The 16,667-nt window shown below is 38.0% G+C and overlaps 1 protein-coding gene across 1 annotated transcript in view; it reads right to left on the bottom strand.

Annotated features, from left to right (window-relative positions):
* Positions 1-289: 289 nt before the first annotated feature.
* PDE6C (phosphodiesterase 6C) overlaps positions 290-16,667 on the bottom strand; it is a 39,593-nt gene continuing 23,215 nt past the window's right edge. The window contains exons 12-21 of the mRNA XM_025210890.1: positions 12,734-12,880; positions 12,236-12,343; positions 12,004-12,113; positions 8,433-8,520; positions 7,667-7,767; positions 5,960-6,067; positions 5,581-5,644; positions 2,615-2,689; positions 2,401-2,484; positions 290-445 (exon numbers count right to left, since the gene is read on the bottom strand). Of these exons, the coding sequence (XP_025066675.1) occupies positions 290-445; positions 2,401-2,484; positions 2,615-2,689; positions 5,581-5,644; positions 5,960-6,067; positions 7,667-7,767; positions 8,433-8,520; positions 12,004-12,113; positions 12,236-12,343; positions 12,734-12,880 (1,041 nt within the window). The remainder of the gene's footprint in view (positions 446-2,400; positions 2,485-2,614; positions 2,690-5,580; positions 5,645-5,959; positions 6,068-7,666; positions 7,768-8,432; positions 8,521-12,003; positions 12,114-12,235; positions 12,344-12,733; positions 12,881-16,667) is intronic.

The following is a 16,667-nucleotide window of genomic DNA, read 5'->3' as shown; positions in this document are numbered from 1 at the left end:
ATTGAAAGAGTTTTACTTTAACCATGACTGGAGATTCTTTGTTCCAGCGTAGCAGCCTAAATCATCAGGGCAGTGTCTCCTGGTTTTGTGTAACTTTGATTAATTATTCATCTCTTCACTAAAAATAGAGACAATTCTGCTAGTTCTGACTGGCACAGCACTAGCTGCAATTCAGTTGAATGTTGCCATAAATACTGAAAAAAACGTGCATTTCACATACTTGTTGTAGAATAGGAATAGAAATGTGTCAAGTGGCTGCCTTGCATGGGAATGGAAACCTTAAACATGCCTAACCTTTGGGTGCTGTTTCTTCCTGTTTTTTCTTTTCTTCTTCAATAAGTTTCATCCTTTCATCGTACACATCCGCACGTGTTTTCCATTGTACCCTATTGTTTTGAAGACCGGCAAGCATAGGTGTAATTTCCTTGTGAAACCTTGAAAATTCCTAAACAAACAATTTTTGAATAAGTAAATTACCTATTTATAACGCATCGTGTTTTTAAAGTTTAAAAATGGATGAATAAAATATTATTAATAGGTGTAACAACCCTGCCACCCATTTGTGCTTTCACTTTTCTGTAGTTCCTGACATTTCAGCATGTGGCACATATAGTGAGAGATTTGTTTTGCTTTATGTGCTATGCACATGCTTCATTGGTATATGTCTAACTAGATGTATTTTCTACTGAATGGAAAAGCTTAAATGCAGTTGCAGTACCTACTGGGTGCATCTACAGGTGCCATTAAGGTAACATTATAAACTCCAGCATAGTTTGTGTCAGAGTTTATCATGGCACCTTAATGGAACGTGTAGATGATCAAACTTCTCTGGTCCACAGCTCATGTGCAAGTGCTGCTCTCAGGACCGCAGCAGTTTGAGCTGGGGTGGAGCAGCTCCGGACTGGCCGGGAGCTGTGGGGTCAGCTCTGGACCCCAGGAGGTGGCAGCGGAGAGGCTGGTTTGGGGCACTGCATGTGGAACCCTGTGGTTAGGCAGCAGGCAGGCATCTGACCTCCTGCTGCCTGGGCTGACTGGTCGCAGTGTACACCCAGGTCAGCATTTACACGTGCATTTAGGCACAGTTATTTTCACTGCAGTAAGATAGTAGACCGTGCCAAAAATCAGTTTGCTGAAGCTTAATTGCATCACACGTGTAGACTGTCATGCTTTACACTACAGCAAATTAGTCTACTGCACAGTTAAGCAGATGTATAGATGCACCCATTGGCTACATCCAGATGAGCAGAGCTGTGCGTTATGTGGTACTGCAGACCCATCTGTGGTGCCACATACCACAACATTTAGGTGTTCTCCATGCTGCAAGGTAGCAGTGCAGTGGGGTTTTTTTACCCTGGGATCTCCATGTAGAAAAAAGCGATGCAGCACATGGTGGAGGGGGGACATGGATAGCGTGCACCACCCAGAACCGAAGCCTGGCCAGCTGGAGCTGCACTCCAGCTGCCAACCAGACTCCAAGTGGCAGGATTGCCATGGCTGCAGCTCCCCGAGGCTCCCAAAACCCCAGGTAAGGTTGCTGGGGCAGCACAGTTGCTGGCCCCAGCCTCCCCTACCCCACTTGGGGTAACCTGCTGCACACTAAAGGGCATGTGGTACAGGCGTTCCTCCAGGGCACAAACATCCACACTTGTGTAGACACAGCCATTGGTACTATTCCATGACTGGTAGCATATTCTGTCATGTTACTAGTGGGCATCTATCAAAAACACCAAGTTGGTATAATAATACCTCAGTATATCAAACTAAAACATGCTAAATTATGTGCTGTAAATTATTACTTCTTTCCTACTCCTTCCCCTGTCCTTAACCACTTTCCCAGTCTGGCTTTGTTCCTGTTTAGAATAACTGTCCTGATATCTTGAGACTTGTACATTTACCTGTTGGGGTTACTTTATTCCATCTAATTCTTTTACCTGACCTGTTGGAAGAGCCTTAACCGTATGGTGCAGTAACTGAAGCAACTATAGTGCCTTTCAGATGATGCAGACTACTTCAGGACTCCTACTCCCTTTGCTAATTAAGACATTATTTTAATTAATTCCATATCTATCCACATGTTCTATCTTCACATTAGATGGGTTTGTGTAAATCAGACGGCAGTTAACTCAAACTTTTAAGGTACTGAGCAACTGCTAGGAGATGCTGAGCCTCTCAGATTCCACTGAAGTGTTCATTGGAGCTTGAGGGTGCTCACAAACTCCAGCACTTGCAAGAGCAAAATCTTCTATGCATGAAAAGCTTAAAATTATGGCCCTTATAATAGTAGCTAGTCAAAGAATATGACAGCCCGGCTAATATCCAGAATATTTTAATCAAACCTGCTCTTTGACCTTTTTGTCATTCAGAACCTTACCAAGAAAGAATAAAAATTGTTTTCCTTACCTTGTATACAAATGTACATACAAAATCAATGAAACCAACTTGAAGCTTGGGTAGTTCATCTGCTTTGTTTCTGTCCATCATAGGCTAGAAGAGAATATCAGCATTTACATTACGTGTTTTGACTTAATAATACAATTATTTTAACTGACCAGCCTGGCTTCAGTAGTTATCACATACAGAATGTAATACAGCTTATAATATCAAAAAAACTTACAATTGGCTGTTGCTGCAGCACATTTCGCTCTAGATCACCTTGCTCCCAGAATTCATTTGCAACCATGAGGGCAACCTGAAAATGCAAATATGCTGGGTTACTGAAATTGTAATAGTAAACAGTACATGTTTAGAACAAAGCTGGAATTCATTCAAGTTTGTTTTAGAAGCTATTGAATGAAAATGAAAATTAATTGAAATCTAGTGCAAGTTATTTTAAATACATCATTAAAAAAAAACTAATTTCCTTACAAAGTATCAATCTTAGAGTATTACTGGTCTCTCAGACAGGAGAGAGATTCATCCAGTAACATAGATCTGTCAGACAGAAAGAAAAAAATAAAATCCTATTATCTTAATTATTTTTAACTGAATTGTCTATCTTGTTGCTACAATGCTTATACTTCTGTTTGTGCAACTGATTAAGGTATCAGCTGAAGCAAATTACCCAAGATTGAAAGAAAATATTTAGAGAAGCACTCTTCACATTCTAGGTTTTGGAATATCAAGTTTCTAGAAGCAAAGAGTACTAGTAGTGTGTGTGAACTAGTAGATGAGTGCTTTTGGCAACCTATTAAGCTGCTTAAATACTGGTGCCAGCTCCCCTCCTGCAAGTGTTTTTGCTAACCATACAATATGCTTAAAAATGTTTGGTAGGAAGAGAGAATACTACATTTTATATATTGCAGAGATGTAAACATGAAGCTGATCTGCACATTTTTTCAACACATTGGAAAGGCAAGTTACAGAGCACGTACTCTACATTTGTGAGGCTTTTGCTAGTAAATCATATCTGCCATTTTGATGGCACTTGGGGGCTGATTGTTGAAAGCGGCATCCACATAATGTTCCAAAGAACTAGTGCCAGCATCATAAAATCTCCTAATAATTTGTAAGGCACATTACATTAATTCCTTTGAGCCTCCTGCAGTGGTCTCCCAATGACATCTTAATAAAACAGCCATTTATGGGTTAATGGATGTCCATGAGCCAGACCGTCTCACAAAGATCCACACTACCTGCTCACCTATTTACCTTCACCTCTGGCTACTAGCGGATTTCCTGACCATTAAACTCTTAACTTGCTTGGATGCCTTTTGGGAAATACACAGGGTTTTATTCTTTGCTTGAAAGATGTGTTACTGTGAATTAATGTAGAATATCTTCAATACCAGCAGAATCTTAAAAGGACTCAAATTCTATACTTAGAATAGCTCAAAGAAATACCCTAAGAGATCAGCTGTGATAAAGCCATAATGCCTGTAGGAATATACATTATTTAAACACTGGCAACATTTCTAAATACCGATGTAGAAAACTAGGCACTCAAAGCATTTCATATTATAGAATCTACTTTAGAGTGCTTTGGTTGTACTGAAATAGAGCAAGGATTTTCTATTGTCTGTGTGCTTAAAGTTTGATTTATGACCTACCAAATTAGTTCAAATCACATAATTGAAAAGCTGCCATTAGAAATTGGCAGAAGGAAAACAAGGATTTGGTAACAAAAATAAGAGCACGCAACAGAGAACCTCATTTTAAGGAAACTTTGTACTAACTACAATGTCATATTGAATGAAATAGTTTGAATATTTGTAATAGTTGCCCATTAGCCAGTTTCAGGAAGAAGACAAGATTTATCTTCTTATCTAGGCCATTGTTTTGGTCTACGTGTGGAAGGTCCTGACTTCGCTCAAAGTCTTAACTCTTGAATTTTATCTTTAGAGGCCTTTAACAAAGAGAACCTAAAAATGACCCTTAAGCAAATATCCCAAATTTTGAGAGATCAAACCCTAGGGCCTTTTGACAAGATCGGAAATAAAAAATCAATTCAGTGATGGAAATTCCTCAAAGTAATTAAAATGGTCAACAAAAGAAACTAATTACCAAGCAAAAAAAGCGCTAAAGAAAGATCCGAGCCCAGATTTGGGAGTATTGACAGGTTTGGGTAGGAGGGGCCCAAGACGGCAACTCACTCAATAAAAACTGTAACCTACTGTCCCAATTTGGAGGTAACCTCACTTGCAGAACAACAAAGGAAGAATCGCAAGTGTAGGCCGGATCAGACTGATCACCTGAACCACCCTCTCCATGAACACGAATCTCTTAGTTCACGCTGAAGCTGCAGAGCACCCGAAAGGGACTGAAGGAAGGGGACTTAGTCCTATCACTGCTGAGGCCAGCCCATTGAATCGTATTGCTGAGGCGAGCCCATTGAACCGTACTACTGAGGCCAACCCATTAAATTGTACTACTGAGGAATGAAACCATATTTAGGTGTTTGGCATCTCAGAATTCTAGGATTGTAAGTATATTATGAAAAATAATGGTATTGATTCAAATTTAACTGTTAGTTGTAATTGTAGTTGTTTTTGTAATACTAATTTTTATAGCATTGTTTGGGAACGAAGTGCGTTTGGAGCATTGTTTCTGATATATGTAATTATTGTGTTCTTAATGTTTGTGGTATTTCTTAAAGCTAAGCAGTGTTATATGCGTAGCAAAGAATTTTAAAATAAAATTGTGTTGTATGAATTAAGTGTGTAATCATTGTGAAATCGTGCAATCAACTAACTACTCCCCCAGCCAGTGTATCAAATGAATCAGTAAGTTGTGTGGGATTTTCTCTATTCCATAACCCACTAGAGACATACAAATGTGTGGATTTCTCCTGACTGTTTCACAAGTAGGAGGGTGGTGCCACAAGACAAGGTGCCACTGGATACCCTTTGGCAGGGCTTGCCTAAACCTTGGATTATTTTCATCTGGCCTTACTACCAGAAAATGGTTTCCAGTTCCCAGGGATCATTTATAGACTTTCTGGTTTATATTTAAGTATCTATAGATTTGCAATATACAATTAGTTGTTTTGAATAATGTTCACAATGAGACAGATAGAAATACAATTTTATGTACATGGAATAAAAATAGTTTATATGCTTATACAGTATTCTTGAAAATACTTACCTCACTTTGCACCTCCCAAGGCTTGGTTATAGCAGACAAGTCACATCCAGTCATCATCATGGCCCTTTCAGGAAACAGAAACAAGTGTCAGAATGAAGAAGGAAATAAGGGGACAATTTTTATTAATTTATTTACTGTGAATTTTTAGGTACTTAAATATTTAGATATGTGCTTAAAGGCATATAAAAAAAAGTCTTTCAGGTTCCCACTAATTCCAAATTGGTTGGGTGTCTAATAGGTGCTTAAAGCCATTTTTTTTTAAAATGCCTTTAAACGCCAATTAGACACCCAACCAATATAGAATTAGTGGGAACCTGAAAATCCTAAAAAATACACCTAGATAACTTATTGAAAAAAGAGTAAAATATTAAGTACATACATAATAACTTCTTTTTTGGTTGGGTCAATAGATATGTATTTTATTGCCTCCTCCTCTGTTTCCATTTTTTCAACTGCATCCACAATCTTCTGAAATATAGTCCTTTTCCTGTAAAAACATGTAGATACTTCATATATATGAACTATTGGTAGACAAATATGTTTGAGCTGTTACCAAAAATGGTATTTCATATGTTAATGATTTCCTAAACCAGCAGATTTGTTTTGCTTGTGATCTAAATCCCACTGAATTAAATTAAAGACAGTATTTTATTGACTTCAATATACTTAGCTTTTCTATAACACACAGTTTTTGCCATAGATTCCCACTGTGCAATACATTTATGTATGTGTTGCATTTCATTGTGAAAAGCATCAGGTTTCTCAAATCTGTATATTTAAATTATCTTGTGATATTTTTGTTTCTTGGATATTATCTAAATATTACTGGGCTTATATATCTTCATTCTCAATTGTTTCTTTAAAGTAATGAACTGGAAAATATTGAAATGATTATCATTTATATAAACTGTTTGAAGTAACATGCTGTGTAATTTTCATGAGAGGTGTTATAGAGACATTTCTGTCATCCCCTGTGGTTAGAGATTTTACCTCACTGGAAAAAGTAGTAATATACATGAAACATTCTAATGTAATTAGAAATTGCATTTACTCTTCATTATAAAAAGTGCATTATATATGGATAATTGACTTTCCTATGATCTACTAGCTCTAACAGGTCAAAAGTCCTTTAGACCGCTAAAGAAAAAAAGATTGTGACTTCTAGAAAAATGTAGCTGCCGTTAGGGTTTCATCCAGCATCTGTTTTAGTAAATTGAAATTTTTCTCTTGAATGCAATGGGTGCTAAATCAGCTTAGTGTGGTAGTAAACACACAAATTTTTCATACATTTTACACTGGAAACTTTTAATGTTTCTGGTTTCTTTTTTATCAGTTTAGTTTCCATGCCATAAGTCATACCATATTGAATTTTGTGACAGCATTTTGACAACTTTAGTATGAGTGATTCTAATAGGGTACCTGGAATATCAAACCACGCCCATGCCCACACCTTTACGATTGGTCTTACAATATCAATGTTTTAACGTTGTTTAATGCTTTGCATGCTCGGCAAAAGAGAGTGCATTTGAATGGCCAAATTAATGTACAGTAAAAGCTCCGTTAACCGGCACCTTACAAGCTGGCACGTTCTGTTACCCGGCACGCTGGCTTGTAAGGTAAAACGAAACCGGAAGTGCCCACCGTGGCACTTCAGCTTTCTCCAAGCCCAAACAGCCCGGGGCATAGCAGGCTGCACGGGGCCGCCTCCCTGTCCCTCAGGGCTTTCAGGAGGGGTAACGATGCCCCAGACACGGCAGGAGAAATAGTGGCCCAAACAGGCAAAGATGAATATTCAGGCTTCTCAGTTAAACGGCATATTTTGTTATCCGGCACCCCCCATTCCCAATGGGTGCTGGATAACAAAGCTTTTACTGTATTCTAACATCAGTACGGGACATGAGGGAAAATTCATGATTCATGTCTTGACATAAAAAATATATCTTGCTATTTACATGAAGCTTTAAAAAATTCAGCTTATTTCACAATCTAATTTAAAAACAATTCCATGTGGTGTTTATAATAGGGAAAGCAGTTTAAATTGTTTACTATTTTTTCAGTAGAAAATTATATAGAATTTAGTACTTACTTGAAATACAAAGCCAAGTCAGTTGCTATTATTGCAACCTCAAATAAATGTATTACATTGTCAAACTGGCGTCGATTCAGGTTCTGGAAGATGTTCAAACTCTGCAAGATGAAAAGTTTAGAGATTCAATTTCCCTTTCAAAATTATCTTTGAATTGTATTATACTGTGATGCTGCATTTGATGAATAAGGCCCTCTGCTTACAAAAGCTTATACTCTACATCTATGATTTGGTTAGTCTATAAAGTGCAACTCTACCCCACCTTAATCATAAAGCCTTTCTTTTACTTCAAGTTGACATTCAGCGTTAGCCATTCCATGAAAGCAGAAAAAGTATAAAGGCAAAGCTTTTACTCAGCCTAGTATTCAGGCAAAGATCCTGTTGTTATCAATGGAGTTGGATGAGTGTGAGTGACTGCAATTTGCCTCGGTGTTGTGCGAGAGTTTAGTGTTTATACTCTGTTGTGTGAGAGTTTATACGGTGTTGTGCGAGAGTTTATACTCTGGTTTCTCTTCAAGTCGCATAAATCTTTCGCCTTTAACTAAAGAACTTTGTAGCTATAGTCAGTTTTAGTCTTATCGTTATTTTAATATGGCTAATTGAAAGTGCTTTATGGGAGATATAATTCAAATACAATATCTAGCCTACAACCTAAGAATAAGAAATGAGTCAGAGAGAAAAAAAAAGTCAACCCAGGCTGCTTTGACAGGTCAAAACCTATGCAAGCTTTTGAATTCTTTTTAATAGATGGTATACATATACAAACCTCATCTTGTAGCAGAGTTTTACTATACTCTAGATGATGTCTTTCTAAAATGGAAGATCCATGAAGTCTTGCCAGTGGAGAACCTGACCTGTTGAAAAATAGGCCATGTTTACAGTATTTCAAAGTACATATTTTTTCATGATTGTTGTTTTAAATTAGTAGTATTAAAGTTGAGCTGCATATTCCACAAAGAAATTAGTTAACAATGAAACAATATATATGAGACTAATACCCAGTAAAACAATAAAATATTTGCACAACTTCAGTGTTATCACTGGGTGAAGATTAAAAGTTTTTCAGAAACAGCTGCTATGCCTCCAACTTCTGCTGAAAATCAGTGGGAGCTAGATGCCTAGTCCTCATTTGTGTTTCTGAACATTTATCCTATTTTATCCTGTATGCTTATTTTGTTGGTGGTGTTGCTTTAATCATTGAGCCTTCCACGTATAGAGAAGTACTTATATTCACAATGTTAGTATTTATTGCTTTGTATGGCTTTTGACCTTTCTTCTGCTTGGTAATCAATGTGGACTATGCCATTGCTTTTCTGACTTAGTGGGTGCATCTACATGTGCATTTTACTATGGAGTAGACTAATTAGCTCCACAGTAAAGCGTCACAGTCTATGCATGCACTGATATTAGGGCACAGTCATCTAATTAACTGTGCAGCAGGATAGTGCTCCTTGGGCCCTCTCCAGAAGAAAACACTTAGTTTTATGGACTGTCCAAATCTTAGAAGACATGGTCAGCCTGCTCCAGCTACCTTGGGTTAAGTTTTAAAAACAGATAATTCCAATTTTAGACTACAGTACTGAGAGGAAAGGCAAATAATCCTAACGGTACTTTTATTCTAGTTTGTTCTGAATTTGTGGGCTATGCATATCTTCTTTCTTTTCCTTGGTTAACGGTTCGGTTTCTGAAGTTAATCAAAGAATAATGTATACACTATATTAAATCCCAGTAACTATTAGAGATGACTTGCTCTCGCTGATCTTGTGAATGGACCTCTCAATCAGGAAAGGCTGTATTAAGAAGATTTGGCCTCATCTCCTTGAAGTGACAACCAGTTACAGAAGAATCAGTATCTCTCTCTACGTCACTTAGAGAATCCCCAACAGTAATCAGAAAATCCCCTAATGTCTCAGCCACAGACTACAATCTGAAACTCCATTCATGGAAGAGGGCAGGGGTTAGGGTTATTCTGCAGATACTAAGTATGGGGGAAATCCTCTAAAAGATTATGATTATAACCTCTTGCCACAGATGACAGCTTAGGGACTCTTTTTTGGCACAGAAGTAAACTCTAGGAATGCACAGCACAAACTGTGTGAAAACATGCCTGAAAGGTTTGTTGACATATATATGAAAATAGAGGCTTCTATTCTATATAGTGCTATAATAAGCACAAAAAATCCAACACAAGGGAATTTTTTCCCATTTAACATGGGGTGGAAAGCTCCTCATCTTGGATATGAGTATGGGGGAGGATGGGTACAGGTGGCTGCTGTGGCTCCAAGTCCAGCCCTGACCTGGGGTTGGAGTAACAGCCACAGAAGCTGCTTTGCCCCTGTAGTCTCTGTTTCCTTACCTGCCTCCCTGCTACCTCCTCTGCCCCTCCTGCTGCTGCTTACTGTCCATGGCTCCAGCTCTGGTCCTGCTCTGGTCTGGGGCAAGAGATCAGACTACTTGATTTCCTGATGTCTACCCCGCTACTGCTACTTTCCCTGCTACAGTTGAGGGAGATGAATTTTAAAACAACCCTCCAATAGTTAGATTCTATACATGGAAAATTACACAGAAAATGTAATAATTTTCCATGTATAGACTCTAGGCATTTGGGGTTGTCTTGAAAAGCAAAGTTGTCTTGGATTCCAGTAAGTATGGCCCTTTATACATTGACTGTTAAATGTGAAAGACATAAACAGTTTGGACATGTGCAGAAGTAGAAATGTAAGCATGTGGGCAACATTTGTTTTAAAAACTAAAATGTTTATGCATTTGGTTCCAGCTGAGTGGGGGTTTTCAAGATTAGAGGTGTGTATTTGGATAGGTAAATTCTTCCAAAATCCATTTTAATCTGGCCCAAAAATATTAGGGCCAGAACCTCATTCAGGCAAATTGATACAGCCTGAGTGAGGGCAGCAGAGCTATCTTAATTTATACCAACTTGGTTTAGCTCATTTCATTTTGGGAAAATAGATTTTGGTAGCATACCAACGAGGACAATATTTTTGCTTGTCTTCAAAATTAATCTTTTACCACCTGCAGTTTTGAGTCATCTTTTAACATTAAGAATCTGAAATCTCTTTAGTTGTATTTCCATATCACGCTGCTTTATTACTGTTGAAAGGTAATGCTGATGGCAGTAACATGAAAAGGGACACACAAAATATTACAATGAATTGGCAGATTGTAAAAGAAAATAAGTCAGTGAGGTTTTGTTAGTGTTCCAGTCAGTACAGTGTCCTTAGGAATTTGCTCCCTGCATACATAGGTTACCATTAAATGTTGCCATTGTTTTCTCTGCAATATTTTGAAAATCCATTTTTCCTGTCCATCCTGACAATTATGAAGCATGGTGCTCTAAGTAAGTGCTTTAAACTTCCACCCTAACAACTACATCCTCAATTGCTTCAGCCTTCCTGATATTCATCTTGCCACACCTGCCATTGAAATGTTTCCCCTTTGCAACAATATTACCCCTTTGGCTACTGATCTTATCTTGACTCAGCCCTATTAGATTTGCTCCACTGAATTCCCCTTAGGCAGCGTCTATACTAGTGGCAGACTGTGCAGTACCGTCCCTACCCGTTTTTTTTCAGATGCTACTGCACAGTAGCGTCTTGTGTAGACAAAGCATTCAGTTTATACTTCTAGAGTGAAACCTTGTAGCATAGCAAGAAGACAAACTAATTCCAAATCCTGGACAGTTCTAAGCCTGGAGAGGCTCTTGATGTAATTTAGGCCTGGGATCGGATATGGGGCTTGTAGGGTCTCTTGTCTGACATGAAAGGACTAGAAGAGGTTGTGAAAAACTTCTCTCACCTTTGATCCTCCCCCTTTACAGTCAGCGGGAGTTTTGCTGCTGACTTCAGTGAGAGCCAATATAAACCCCTAGTGAGAGCATTTTACAAAGCTCTAGTCTGACTTACGTCGTGTATCCTGCTGTGCTCCTGCTCACCTGCTTTGTTCTGTCAACAGTGTGAGCTCTACTACATTTTTTTCTATTACTATCATCCAACCTTTTATGCTGCCCCCTTAGAACTGAATGTCCATACTTGACAGAAGTTTTCCCTCTCTTGAGAATTAACTTGTGAAAGCATTAGCTATGTGAATTCCTTCTGAGGTGCTTCTCATGTCGTTTCATATTGATTACAAATACCCTGGGACAGAGATTCTCTTGCTAGCCCTGTTTTGCTTGGTTCTAAAAGAATTGTCCATGTTTAGGTGATAAATAAGTAGTTTGTTTCTTTGCAGATGGCAACATGTTCACATCTTGTATTTACCAATATAAATCTTATAGCTATATGGGGCGGGGGGTGTACAGATATGACTATATCCAAACTTACTTCATCTGATACAAATTATTTGTTCCTCTGTGATCAATATCATGGCAGAAAGCAGCAGCAACCATGGCAAAGGCTTCCAGATCAGTATAGTATTTCTTTAGTCTACCTGTCTATATAGGAGGAGAGACTCTGTTGAGTATATAATTGCTTGGATATTATAATCAGGTTGACAAAAAAATATTAAGTATTTTAATCACTAAAAATGTAAGATATGTTTATTAACAAAGCATACCATTAATAACGTGAACATTGTCTGTCCCACATTGAATCCATGTCTCCAGTTATGGTAAGTTATATCCCGATACCCCTTTCTGACTGTGTACATCCATTTTGTAAGTACCTGGTACAAATAAAAAGCAGTTGAGACTTAGTGCTATTAATCCTTAACAAAATCCTGGAAGTAAAATTAAGATGGAACTTCATCCATTTACAGGAAGACTTGCAACTTTTCCAAAGCTGAAACATTACTTGTAATTAAAATAAATATAACAACAAGACACCAATCTTAAATTCATATTGGCTTAATTTCTTAGTTATGTCTCAAACAATTTTACTGTTTAGTTTTTAAAATGTATAAATATATAAAAATAGCTACTTAAATATAATACTAGAAAAGTATATCAGCTTACATTCAATTAGCTAGAGATGGAAATGTTCTAATATTGCTTCAAACATTTAACTGTGGTGCAGGGCTTTTAAAAAAACATAAAAAGAACAAAACAAATCATACCTCTGCTGGGACTTTGAACTTTTCAACCACGTCTATCTCAAAGAATAATCGTATGCCGCACTTTATCAAGTTATTTTCTGTAACAGGGAAGTCACTGAAGTGAAATTCATAAAGTTCTAATTCCTTTGGATCAGGTAATTCTTCTTTCTTTTAGGAAGAAAGAAAAGACTAACAGTTTTTCTTGTAAGAGAAGACTAAATTCAGTTTTTACTTGCCTACATACAAATGGTGGGATCAGGCCCATCATTACTCTCATTAGTGTTTATTAAACTACTATGCTGTACTGTAGATCAGTGGTTTTCAACCTATGGTCCACAGACCTCTGGGGGGCTGCAGACTTTGTCTAAAGGACCCATGAAAGATGTCTATGATCAATCAGAAGTATGTGAGTACCCACACTTACAATTCAAAGGGGTCTGTACCTACATTCAAAATTTCCAAAGGGGTCCGCAAATGAAAATGTTGAAAACCACTGCTGCAGGTCATTGCTACTTTTTTCTTCTCAAATGAAGGAAACAGATAACATCCGGTGCTTCCTGCAAACTGGTGCTTTTTCCTCCCATGCATCCAATAAAATCCATGTTGCACTTCTGGTTTGTTTCATTATGTACAGGGTAAACCAATAGGTTTTTTTCTAGAGTCTATTTTTTAATTTCACATCATTAGTAAAGTAGTTCAGATTATTATTGGACTCCTCATCTGTGAGGTTTTAGTAAACCATTGGGGTAAACTATCAACTTCACCCAGTAAGTCCAGTGCAGCTGAGGGAGGGTGTGAAGATGAGGATGCAAAAGTCTCTCTCTCATGATGCACATCTCTGTGACTCTCTGATCCTTTTCTACGTTTCTTTTGAGGGGACCCCGTTCCAAGCTTTAAGCCTCAAGTTCTCTGCTGTTAGTTGGGAAACTTGTGATTCTCCCAGTATTAGTTCAGTTGCTGGGCTATAGTATCTTTGCAGAACGCAGGGTAGATTTGCATCTTATATGCTGCCTAAATCAGAGATGCATAAGCTTTTGTAAGCAGCAGCTTGCTTAAGCAGTGACTTCACCAAATGCTAAGTCAGTTGCTGCTTACAAAAGCTTATGCATCTTTGATTTACTAGTAGTCTATAAGGTACAAATCTACCCTACATTATGCCTGATTCTATACTAATATGGCTAACTACCTCTCTATAGTACCCTGTACACCGTTCAGAAGACCTGAATAGACTTGACACGTTCTTTTCCCCTTTTGGAGTTTGTGCTTAGTTTTGAGTACAGTGACCGAAAACAATCTTCTTAAAATAAAGTATCATTTTATCTTAACAGTAGGAAAACAACATAAGATACAAGGTTTTTAAAACAACAAATGCCTGCATGTACACTGTTTGTTTTGCCTTTCCTAGTCAGAGACCCTGGCCAGGCTAAGCATTCTTGACATATCCTTAACATATGGAGATCTGTGGATGACGCGGGGTTTCTCCTCCATGAGCATCTCACAAAGTCATTCTCTCTCAGGGACTGTTTGTTTAACTCCTCTTTCATGTTTTGATATTCCCCTCTCTCTAGTGGGGGTAATTGAGTCCTGGAAAAACCATCAAGAAAGCCCCAGGTAGGGACAGAGGTTGCATATGAGAATTAATAGCTTGAATGTTTGCTGAGGAACTCTTATCTAAGCTATTGTTTATCTTCCTGGGTAGCTTCCTGACCACCTGGTTGTTGAATTAACCCCATATATGCATAAAGTAAATATCTTTAGGATAGTAGGACAAATAAACAGAGCATATAGTGGTTATAAAGATTACTATAGCCAACTCTAAATCCATCCTGGAGTCATTCACCATTACTGCTCTAACTAGTAAACTGATGTTATGATGAAAATTGTTCTGAATGGCTCTTTAAAAAGAGACCCATTGTAATGTATTAATTTTGTAATTTTATATTTCATTTCTCTGCTTTTAAGCAAATCAGGGGGCCCACTTTGTGGAGATGAATTGGATCAGGATTAGTGCTAAGGTTACATTGCAGTACCTTGGTTGGTTGGAGATCATCTGTGAATTAACATTCACGCAAATGTATTTCCTCCTTTTCTCCCAAATGGAATTTCCCTTCAAATTTACTCTGGTTTGAGATCAGATTCAAAGGAATTTTCAATCTGAAGTATTTGCAGTTTTAAGGTCCAATGCTTTGTGAACCATCAACTCTAGATGCACCTGCTTTATCCCATTAGTGAGCTGGTATTTCTGGCCTTCTAATAGGATAAAGCATTTGTATATAGCCCTTGCACTGAATGAGATACTAAACCTTATATCCAGTATGCCACAATATCTAAATAAACTAGTTTAGTTTAGTTTAGTTTAGTTTAGTTTAGTTGCTACCCATTTAAAAAATCCATTTCAGTACTTTTTTTCCACTCAGAAGTCCACAGAAAGCAATAAGGCACCTTGTTTTACAGTCAGAGATGTTAAAATTTAACGGCAATTTAAATATTTAACACTCAACTAATTTAAAAAACATTTACTTTAAAATGTGATCTTAAAGTATGTGGTATATAAGGGGCTATATGAGAATCTGTACATGACTTCTGAGTAATGCAGTCATGCCAAACTGAAGACCCTACACTGTATCCACCATACACCAGTGTGTGTGTACATATAACCAAATGTAGTTTAAGAAGATTGTTTAACTATAAAAACTATAATTGCATGTAGCTGTTTTATGTAAATTGATGTCTGCACATTTTTAGTGGAAAGAGGGATAGAGGGGAGGAGAGTTACTTCTCCATATAATTATGGCTGGAAAAAAACAGGTTTGTTACATGACAGAGATATTAAATACCAGTTAACTTTAACTTTTCAAACACTCAACAGATTGCTGAAACATTTCAGTGCTATTAGCCTTATTATCTCCTACATTTTTAGTCACTGTTTATTTTGGTGCCTCTAACAAATTTCCTCCTTTTATAGCAAAACATACTTGCATTTAAAATGTGTTATATTGAGTTTTTGCATTCTTAGATGTAGTAGATACACATGTAAAATATGGTATAGTATTAATTCATGCTGACTGCATAGGGAATAAGGATAATCAAATAATTGTAAAATAATCCAAATGGAATCAAATCAATTTTTTTGAGAGTAGCAAATAGTAGTGCATTTTAACAAAGCAGTGAATCTCCTTCACACTCCAGCAGTAACATATGCAGTCCCTTGTTAAACAGGTCCATCTTTTTGTGAAGTCAGACCGTGATTCTGTAAACACTTAAGCATCTGCAAAACACTCTAGGGAGCTAGTTCTGTTAGCTAAGTCTGTGCCTAGAATGTGTGCAAGATCAAAGCCAAAATAATTCATCTGTCCAGACACTAAAGATGTTCAATGCTGTTTGTTTTTCTTGTTGTCTTCATGCCATTACTCATGATTACTGGGTGTGTCTACATGTGTATTGGATGCAGGATCAGTTTGCTTGTGAGTACCGTATTTTTGCACATATCCTCCATGTTAGCTAAGTCTGTGCCTAGAATGTGTGCAAGATCAAAGCCAAAATAATTCATCTGTCCAGACACTAAAGATGTTCAATGCTGTTTGTTTTTCTTGTTGTCTTCATGCCATTACTCATGATTACTGGGTGTGTCTACATGTGTATTGGATGCAGGATCAGTTTGCTTGTGAGTACCGTATTTTTGCACATATCCTCCATCCACGGGTATAAGCCGCAATAACCTGTGGGAAATTGTATTTTTGTAAATAAATCCAGGTATACGCTGCACCCGTGTATTCCCCATGGCGGCATATACATGCACAGCCCGGCCTGCCCAGGCCCAGCGGGGAGGCTACGCAGCCCAGCCCTCCATGGCCACAGCAGAAGCAGTGCAGCCCGGCCTGCCTGGGCCCAGTGGGGAGGCAGTGCAGCCCGCCCTGGCCCTGGCCCCGGCCCCCTCAGCGGCCCCGGCGGCAGC

This window comes from Alligator sinensis, unplaced genomic scaffold, assembly GCF_000455745.1.
Source record: "Alligator sinensis unplaced genomic scaffold, ASM45574v1 scaffold472_2, whole genome shotgun sequence".
NCBI lineage: Eukaryota > Metazoa > Chordata > Crocodylia > Alligatoridae > Alligator > Alligator sinensis.
The sequence above is the reverse complement of the archived record's forward strand: the minus strand, read 5'-3'. Positions and strand labels throughout refer to the sequence as shown.